The sequence below is a fragment of the Fragaria vesca genome, linkage group LG4 (assembly GCF_000184155.1).
Source record: "Fragaria vesca subsp. vesca linkage group LG4, FraVesHawaii_1.0, whole genome shotgun sequence".
In the NCBI taxonomy this organism is placed as follows: Eukaryota; Viridiplantae; Streptophyta; class Magnoliopsida; order Rosales; family Rosaceae; genus Fragaria; species Fragaria vesca.
In genome coordinates, this window is record NC_020494.1 from 595,499 (window position 1) to 605,718 (window position 10,220).

Sequence of the window (10,220 nt, forward strand, 5' to 3'; positions counted from 1 at the left end):
ATCATCTTATTCATTGATAGGAGCCCTTTATATAGGGAATTACATAATACCAATATGGTAAGGATATGAATACATAGATCTAGTCTAACTACATATCCTATTGGCATAAGACCAAGGCACACATAGAGAATATCCTAGAACAAAAACAAAATTAATAACAAAAGAAAAGTATTCTCTCTTGGGCTTCAGGTATTGAGTCTTACTCAAAAGCCCAATGCAGTTACGCCCATCACAGCCTATTAGCCCTCCAAAACCAGAGGCTTCAATCCAATGCAAAACTCTCTCTGAGAAACCAAACAGATAAGAAAACAGCAACAAGAACACAAGATAACAACTCCAGACTAGTTCAAAAGCTCGAACAGAGCCATGGCAGCTTCCGCAACCGCGGCTGTGTTCTCCGGTCTATGCTTCCGCCGCGGATCATCAGACTCCTCCAAGAGATTGTCTTCCAAAACCCAAGCAGTTTCCGATGTTGGGTTCGTCACCAGTCAGCTCAGTGGCCTCAAAATCTCCCACGACATGTCGTCTCAGCTCCCCAGTCCAATCTTCACTCCTTCCCTCCCTGGCCTTCAGCCCATTGTTGCGCGTAATTTCCCTCCCTAATGTTTCCCATGTGTTCTTCACTTTTTGTGTTGTTAATTGGATAATGTGGTTTCAGAAACTTTAGAATCTTTCTAGACATGTAATGGAAACAATGGGTCGAATTCTGATGTTAAAGAATCCCCCTTTTGGTTTCATTGGTTCTTGTATCGTTGATTTCTCATTATAGCTTATTATTTGTTAGAATTGTGGGAATTGATTTGGGTTGTGATTTGGTTTGATTTCTCAGGTAGAATTTGTCCTTTTACTGGGAAGAAAGCAAACAAGGCAAACAAGATTTCCTTCTCGGCCCACAAGACCAAGAAGTTGCAGTTTGTGAATCTGCAGTACAAGAGGATTTGGTGGGAAGGAGGGAAGCGGTTTTTGAAGCTGAGGTTGTCGACCAAAGCAATCAAGACCATAGAGAAGAATGGACTGGAAGCCGTTGCCAAGAAGGCCGGGATAGATCTTCGCAAGTGTTGAATAGCACTTGGTTTGTTTGATTCTTTTGTAAGGCATTCCTAATCTCTATGTTTTGTTCTGTTTTACCGAGTACATTTTGTTTCTATATGCCTCACAAGTCTGTTCATCTGCGTTTCTTACAAGCAGTGAGTTGTTAATCTGCAAGCTACTAGTTCTCTTTTGCTCACTGGTGTATGTATGATAAATGAGTGAGTAATGCCGTGCTCTTCTTGTAGGCAATGCCCTCTTCAGTTTATGCCCTTCTATTTTATGACAAACCAGTATCCTAAAAATGGACCATATAAGATGCATTCCAAACTCCTCTGCCCTTCTGGTGTTTATGCCATTGTTCTCCTAGCTTACGTTTTTGGGTTTGTATTTAATTTGCATCATTAAGCTTGAAAAAATTGTTGTGAGAATGAACTCTAGTCTTTAGATGATTTCTGCACAAGTCTTTTCAAAAATTTCAACATGAAATAGCTGCATATATGCAAATTTTGTGAAGATATGGTAAAGGGTGCTTTACATCATACATCTCAGTTTTTGTGAAGGAATGCACTGATCCAATGAAAAATCAATATGCATAACCATAAATGGCTTAACTAATCAACATAATGATGAGAAAAGGAATTAGCCGAGTGAGAGAATACACGGTTAAAATGAAGAACATTTCAGTTGGAACATTCTGATGATGAGAATGATGAGAAATGAAATTGAAGCTCAGTGAATGAATAAAGAGTTGAAATGTATAACATTTTAGTTAGACATACATATTTTACACAACATCTTGTTTGCTGTGAACCACACTGTTATAAAACAGACTGCCTTAGTTCTTCCTGTTGGTGATGATTGTTCTAAGGTTAAACACTCACAAAGGAAGAAGTAGGGCTGGGCACTTAGTACCGGAATCCCGATCCCGTACCGGTCCCGTCTCGAAAGTTAGCGGGACGGGACGGGATAGGTTTTGAAAATAGCAATCCCGTCCCGTCCCGTCCCGTTTCAACATTACCATAATGGGACGGGACGGGACGGGACTATCCCGAAAAATCCCGTCCCGTTCCGTAATATTAGAATACTTGATTTTATTCATTTTATACTTGATTTTTTAGGTTGCATAGTGTTACAATGCACTCAACCACACTTAATTTGGTCTAAAATAATACTTAATTTTAATTTCATTCATGTTTTTTTTTTTGCTTATGTGATTTTGGATATTTTTAGTTGTTGTTTGAGGGTTAATTTTTAATGTGGGATGTTTAGTACTTTTAAAGTGAGATGTAATTTAGCACCTATGCACCTATGTTCTTGTTGATTTTAGTACTTTTAATTTCATCAATGTTCTTTTTTTTTTTTTGTGTGTTTTTGGATATTTTTTTTTCCATTAATTTCATTAATGTTGTTTTAAGGTTAATTTGTCGGGATCCCGATCCCGTCCCGGTCCCGATCGGGATCGGGATGTACGGGATAGATTTTTAAAAACGCCTTCCCGTCCCGCCCCGTCCCGTCCCGTCCCGTTCTTTTATTTTCGGGACGGGACGGGATTCACCAAATCCCGGCCCGTCCCGTCCCTTGCCCAGCCCTAGGAAGAAGACATCAACAGCTTACTAACTTTAGGATAGTTGAACTGACCATAAATCGGCAATGTTCTGTTCTTATGGTTAGCATCTGCAGCTAAGTTAGGCTCAAACATGAATCTTTAATGTGAGAAGTGCAGCATATGGATCTGATATCACTCGAGCCTTTGGGAGGGCATAGAACAAGGGAGTTGCAGCACCATCCAAGTAAAATTAGTGATTAAGATAACAAAGCAGGGGAGTCTTGGACAGAATCTCCGTGTTGGTATTGTAACCACTGCAACCTGATGACTGGTATGCAAAACATGGCCTGCTTCTCATACAGCTATGCCTCAGGAGAAATTTTTCAGTGCTCCGACCATGCACGCATTGAGGATATTGCCATTGTGCGGAAACCTTTCATCCTAGACCAACACTAATGTCAGCAATTCAAGAACTTGAGTTTAAAAACTAATGCACAAACACCAAGTTTCAAGAAACGAAACTAAGAACACTGAAATTGACATTGAAATAAAAAGTTGCCTTCAAAAAAAAGTTGCTTGTTCATGTTCAACCTTTGTATTCTATCTGGTGAACAAAAACAATAAACTTAATGTTCCGTTCACTCATATAACACACATTTCTACTGCTCGAGGACAAAAGGTAACCAAATAATTAGGTCCACCGTTACATGTGAAGGTGCTAGACTTATCATCATAAGCATAACTATAAGCCTGGGGGCACTGGTTCTTGAAGACCCTCGAATAGTCCGTCGGAGGGCAGGTTTCCGGTGTACCATGGTCGCCGGTGCAACAATATTGAGGCTGATTGAAAACCAAACACGCACTTTTGCAAGCAATCACACCACCATCTGATCCTTTCACAGCCAACTCCGCCGGACAAACCGCATTGACATTTCCGGCGCAGGTCGTGGCGCTGCATCCGCCGGAGCCGCCTTGAGGTGATAGTAGGACGGGGACGTTGAAGCCATCAACGAGGCTAATATCATAGAAGTCTTGGCCGCCGTTTCCTGCTAGGGTCAGTTCCACCAGTGACGCAGGTGGAATTGCACCAGCGCCGTGGCATGCGACTTGACCTGAGCCGCAGTCTGCAGTGGCGCAGGTGAACTTTCCTGAGGCGTCTGTGGAGCACTGAGTCCGACCCCAGAAGCGGCCGGACCATGGAGCTGGGACGTCTAGAGTTGAGGAGGCACCGGATGCTAACTCGAACCCGGTTGAGGATAGTTGTGCACCACCACCGCCGGTTAGGGTTCCGGGCCAAACTGTGAAGGGGCAGTTGTTCGTGAACGTGAACGTAGCTGATTGAGCTCCTGCATGTCATGCAACATGTATACATATAATAAGCTCAATGATCTTATTTCTTTTTTCTTTTAATCAAACTCAGTTCAGGCGTCAATTTCATTCATCACATGCCAGAATGGTCGTTATATATAATTCTTCATTTTTCTGCTAACTTTCATTTAGACCGATAGTGATAGTATCCACGATATGGTCTTATGGTAAACAATACCAGAGAGATTATAGATACAAGCATCAGATTATCATAAACAAAGATCCCATTACCCCAATAATTTGAGGAGAATCCAAATCAAAAACAAAGAATCAATTTGAATTATATTTGAGCTACATTGTTATAGATACAAGATATGCTTGCCTGAAAAACCGATGGTGACCACCAAAAGATAGAGTAACGAAACTTGAGATTTCATAGTTGATAAGTGGATTCTGATATGTTCAGATCAAAATGAGATTTTTTTTTATGATTTGATGCAGTGATTAGCACAGCATGTGGTTTTTATAGTACAAAGGATGTATTATCATTTAAGATTATATGGAAGAAAGGGATCAGACAATCCAGATCCAGTGCAAGCTTTACCATTAGTAATTTTCATTAATCTCCAACCAAAATTGGGATTCTAATTTGAAAGGATATGGATTCTCTAATTCATTAGCTTCTAAATAAAGTGTTGGTCTTTGTGGTAGCTAGGTACGTACAGCCAAATGACACTTTCTAAAATGAATGGACGTTTTTGTTAAAATTCTAAAATTCACAGATTTTCTTAATGCAAATTTATTCCAAGTATGAAATTATTGTGCATAGAACTCAACTAATGCACTGAATGCCATGAGATTCTAAATGCACAAAAGATAAGGAAAAGGGGTTGGAAGATGAAAACTTTCATCTTTCAGTTTTTTCTTTCCAAACTCATTTTTTCTTCTTTTCTTTTCTCCCTTCTGTTTTCAATGGTTGCATACTTGTAAAATTTCCTAACAGTGAGGTCCCAGGAGAGCCACAGATGGCTTTGGTAAGTGGCGTTGGTGTTATTATTGACGCGATGGATTTGGTTGATATGAACACATTATATCAATAATATTGTTTTCTGTACCCAACCCGAAGATGGAAAATATCGATGCAAAACCTAATGACTTTCTTAAACCTCACACAAATAATGAAGAGTGAGTTGGTTACACAAATGCAGGTAACACAAACAACTAAAGGGAAATGCAAAGATTTTATTCATAAGACAGTTTACAATACTTGCCTTAGCATTAGAGCATGAGGTTGTACATTTTCTTCCTAACAGCCTCGAATCAAGTGCTATGGCTTCCTTATAACAACATACAACTAAGAAACTGTTTAACAAAGCTATGATGCAGTAGAGGTACAACGACTATAGGCAAATACATGGAGTTTATTGATAAAAGGGGAATCAAAAAAAAAAAAAAAAAAAAAACCAAACTGCATCAACTGAGGCTGCACATCATCGTCTTAGCAGCCTAAACCACGTTTCCATGCGACAACATACAATACTATATATATTCAACACCCAACGTACTTTGGCATGATGCTGTATAAATATCGATCTTCCTTGTAGGTTTGAAACCATCTTCTGATCATGGAAAAATGAACAATTTTAAGCATAATCAAAGTAAAGGATTAAAATGGAGGTCAACTGAATAATTGTTTATAAGGCTTTTAAAGAAATGAAAGGAGTTCACTGATCAAGTGAACATAAAGTTTGCAAGACCTGCTACAGCATGAGGCTATCCTAAATTCAGCCTTGAAACCATGTGCTCCGACTTCTGCATTCCATAGAAATTGGGAATATTGTGAGAACAAATAAAAGCATAGAAGTGCAGCTGCCTTCAACAGCATGAGCTTCCCTATATTCAATAAAACTTTGGCCTATATGAAGCCTATATATACATATATTAAACAATTTTTCTTCTTCATGAATGGAATATTGTACTCAAATGATCTGTCAAACTTGTGAGCATTAGTTTCATATAGATTTTTTGTTATCAACATGCTAGTTATGATTACAATTGAGTATCTTCAATCACGAAGATAGTACAATTTGCTATGGTTTCTTTTTTTGTTTTCTACAGGCTACTTGTGCAATAAGATTTACTATTGATTTTTCGTTTAATCTGTTTTCAAATTTTATTTCAATAATGATATTAGGAAAAGGCGGAAAATTAGGAATGCAACTGACCTGCTCAGTATGAGGCAAATATTTCCCATCAAAAGTCAGAACTACACGATCCTTACCATCCACACCTTTAACTTTGTCGACTGAGCAGTAAAAATCTATAGCTGACATACTACAAATGAAAAACAAGGAATGAAGTTAGAGAAGAAAAAAAATTGTGAAAAAAAATTTGTAAGCCAGTACAGCAATTAAAACATGAGTTGTCTTGAACTCTTGGGTATAATATGTATCGCTTGCTGTGACTGACTATATTTCATTAGCTGTAGTGCTTAAATACTGATGAACTTTAAATCAAAGAAAATACTACTATATGATTCCATATTTGGGCGATGCAGAGGCAACATAACTGCTCATTCTATCATGATTTTGGAACTTCTGAAAAAGGTACATCATGAAAAGCCAACATGAGCAGTAACATAGCACAAAAATATTCAAAAGAGAAGCACCACAGAAATCCAATCTGTTTGCATGTAGTACTAACATGAGTCACTTTTTTTTGTGGGAAAAAAGGCTACTGTTTAATTGTTCCGGGAATAGGTAGACATGATATGCATTCCAAATTATTAAGCCCAATTGGATTCAAAGAAAAATCAAAGACACTATTTTAGCATATATTTCCACTTTTGTATCTAAACAGTGAAAAAGAAAGGAGGGTCACCTACTAGATTATCCCATCATTAACCACTGGTCCAAACCCCTCAACATGTTCAAGTGCAAAACAAAATAAAAAAAAAAATTGAAGTCGTCATACCGGAAACGAAAAGGAAAATGCATAAAGAACTGGACTCCAGGCCTTTCAGCTCCACATGGATTATAAATAGTCAACAGAGGTAAATTAATTAACTTGGGTGAAATTATAAGTGTCCAAGAAGAATGAATACAATCTTTTTCAACAATCAATTATTAACTTCAGATATGATATATATATCTTCTACAGTTCATCAAGAACCAAGTCTGTAAACAATCCGGTAGCAGTTTGTTGTAAACCAAGGCACCAACAGAAAGTGGAACTTACATGCCATCACCATATTCTTCATTGATAATCTCCTTGATGCTTTCACCAAAATGCATAACTGCTTCATTCAACCTACCCCATTGAAAAATCATTAAATGGAAGTAAAACGAGATAAGCTAATCCAACATATGCTCAACATCAAGACCATAAACAAAATATAAAAGCAAGCTAGTATGACTAACTATTATCCTATACACTCTGCACTATCTCCAGTTATAACCTTTGTGTAAGACTCTCTTTAGCACTTTTATCACCTTGTTGGTGTGGTCTATTTCTACATATCTAATCGATTGTTTGATGAAAATGATCAAAAACAGATACTTTATTGAATTTACCAGAACTATAATTGGATGGACTGAACTCAAATTGTGTCTAACCATAAGTATAATTTTGCCTAATCATATCCCCATCTTGGCACAATGAAATAGATAAAAAGAGAGCCTGTAAACAATCCACAGTATGGTTTCTATGTATATGTCAAGCAACCCAAGATTCATATCAGAACTAGAGTTTGATAAATTTAAAAAACAGACATAACCCAATAGATTATTAGAAATCAAAACCATGAAAGAACAAAATTTTAGAGGTTCCACCTGTAAATAGTGGGGTCCTGAATCAACTGGGGATCATAAGACCTCAAGGGAGGACTCATCATCTCCACAATCAGGTCCTCGGGAAGGTCGGGAAGGGCAGCCCTCAACTTGGGGGCAGTTTCAGCTTTGAGCTGGGCTTGGCGTTTCAGAAGCTGGGCAACATAGACATTGGTCAGGCCTGTCTCCTTGGCTATCTGACTGTAAGACTTGCCAGACTTGCGTTTCACACTCTGGAGTTGAAGGGTTATGCTTGCTTTGTTCTCTGCCATTGTTTTCTGCTCGACTCTTTGTTGTGCTCTTTGTGTTTCTGCTCTCTATCTTTCCCTCTTTTTATACACTTGCGGAAGCAGTGTCACTATTGGAGTGGTGCAGTGTATTAGGAAGAAAGGGCCCAACTGTGTTAGAAATGTTGGGATTTTTGTTGGATAAACTTTGCTTTATACCATTGTGTTTTGGGTTGTTATAGGATAAAAAGAAGGTTCAACTGTGTTAGTCTGGCTGCTGGCTGCTGGCTGCTGTATTTTTGTTGGGATACAAAAGAATGAAAGATCATACAAACGATAGCCATTGTATGACATTGATGTTGAGCAAGTTTGGGGTTTGTAGATTATAAGCAGGAAAGGAATTTGGGTTTACCATGTTAAAACCCAACTCAAAGGCTTGGATTAGGGTCCCAACTAAGTATACTTTTAAGTGGATATAGAAATTTAACGGAAAGTTATTCGTTTTTATGAGTTTCGTTATGTTTACCAGTAGAAGAAAATTAAGTGGGTATCATCTCTTCTCCATTTCACATGAAATGCGATCGCTCGGTACCATCTGACCTAGTGACATAAATCTCCTCTTACAAGTAAGAGGTTGTGAGTCATGTTTTGACAATATAAAATTAGGGAGGATCAGCTAATTAACCATCCAAACTTATTTTTGATTTCTGATTTTGCTACTACATAGAAGGGGAAAGTTTTGGAGAGTCTGTATTATGCATTTGTTAAGAATATCAATGAATCATTATTGGATATCAATAGCGATAAGTGAGAACCCAAGAAATTTAGAATTCACTAGTTGTGGCTCTAAATCTGCAAGTGCATTATTCTCATAGCCTATAGTGTGCATCATACTCGTAACCTAGCTATCGTTTGCTCGTCTTCTTTACAAAGGCTTTTACAAAAGCTTCAATGTGCATCTTCTTCTTGATGGCTTCGGTTCTTTGTCAACGATCCAATGAGTCCATAGCTCTCGGTTCTTCTGCAAAGGATTCTTAACATTCTGTTGTTGATCTTCCTAAGTTATTAATATGTACAATAACTACAATTGTTTTCTATTATATAGTCGGTAAAACACATATACGACACAAACACTAGAAAACCTCACTTATGATATGGTCGCTCTTCATTTTTCTTTTTCTTTTCTATGCACATGTTGAGAAACACAATTTAACACTGTCGGTGTTTACTTCCGACACTTGTGATCAACAAGAAAATCTTTAAAATTTAATCTTTGGACTTTAGATTTCTTTATGTAACATATTGTGTTATTGTGGATTTATAAGAGTTTAGATCTTGTGTATTTATTTTTATTTGGTGTTAGATGTAAACCTAGCCACTTGATCAGTACCCATTTTTTTCGTCTTAAACATCCTTCCTACGAGTGTAGTTTCTTCGTATCCCTTCCTCCCTCAAAAACCTAGCTTTCCTTCCTGAGACCGTCTTTCGTTCTCCATTTGATGTAGGAGTCTCTTCTATTACAGGTATCTTCTTCTCGCCACAAAGTTTTCTTATTTAAGTCAGAGGGTTAGACCCATTTCCCTCATCAATGCATCGACTCTTCTTTTGGTTTATCTAGTCTTCTTTTTTGAAGAAAGCCTTCACGAACTAGTTCTTGCCTTCTTGTATGTGATAACACCAAAAGTCCCAAAATTTAGGCTATATTGAGTTGGGTCTCCACTTTCTTGATTTATAGTTAGTTAAATACTAACTGGTAGATTGGTTTGGAAATGTGTTCTCCGATTAAATTAAACTAGTTTGTGTGTTCTAATCCGTTTTTGTAACTGCTGATTGATATATAAAGAGGAAAGTTTTTCACTTGATGCATGTTTTACAGATAGGTAGATGTAATGGTGGCATGTGGGTGGATTGCTTTCTATAGGTTTACTAATTTCTTTGTCTTGATGGAGTGGTAGCTTATGGGATTTTAAACCTGACCAACTAAGCTGGTGTGTGGTTTCTAATGAAGAATATGTGTGTGTATACAAATTCTGAAATCTGCTTCGTCTTCCACATTTGCTAATGAACTAAACTGCTTTGTAATTTGAGAAAATTAGATAAAAACCTAAAATACTAGACCTTTTTTAAGATAAATCCATACATATTTTTTTTTAATTTTACATCCACTCCACATAAGCAAACATACCATATAGAGCAAATGTCTATAATTAATAGTTTTCTTCATTTTTCGGTTTCTCTAATTTGCCCTTTCAGACTATAGAAAGCTAAATTTGGTATATT

At 37.5% G+C, this 10,220-nt stretch overlaps 3 protein-coding genes across 3 annotated transcripts; 1 reads left to right on the forward strand and 2 right to left on the reverse strand.

Moving 5' to 3' along the window:
- Positions 1–255: 255 nt before the first annotated feature.
- Positions 256–1,248, forward strand: LOC101308662 (50S ribosomal protein L28, chloroplastic-like). Its single transcript, XM_004296345.1, has 3 exons — positions 256–586; positions 830–1,089; positions 1,189–1,248. The coding sequence occupies exons 1-2, from the start codon at positions 367–369 to the stop codon at positions 1,060–1,062; spliced, it is 453 nt and encodes a 150-aa protein (XP_004296393.1). The 5' UTR covers positions 256–366; the 3' UTR covers positions 1,063–1,089; positions 1,189–1,248.
- A 1,972-nt stretch (positions 1,249–3,220) lies between these two features.
- LOC101299576 (thaumatin-like protein 1-like) lies at positions 3,221–4,326 on the reverse strand. Its single transcript, XM_004297791.1, has 2 exons — positions 4,269–4,326; positions 3,221–3,924 (listed from the first exon to the last, which is right to left on the reverse strand). The coding sequence occupies exons 1-2, from the start codon at positions 4,321–4,323 to the stop codon at positions 3,221–3,223; spliced, it is 759 nt and encodes a 252-aa protein (XP_004297839.1). The 5' UTR covers positions 4,324–4,326.
- Positions 4,327–5,109: 783 nt separating this feature from the next.
- On the reverse strand, positions 5,110–8,026 carry LOC101308953 (cyanate hydratase-like). The gene is made up of 5 exons (XM_004296346.1): positions 7,717–8,026; positions 7,124–7,195; positions 6,112–6,220; positions 5,644–5,698; positions 5,110–5,505 (listed from the first exon to the last, which is right to left on the reverse strand). Exons 1-4 carry the CDS (start codon positions 7,983–7,985, stop codon positions 5,660–5,662), a joined length of 489 nt encoding a protein of 162 aa, XP_004296394.1. The 5' UTR covers positions 7,986–8,026; the 3' UTR covers positions 5,110–5,505; positions 5,644–5,659.
- Positions 8,027–10,220: the final 2,194 nt, after the last annotated feature.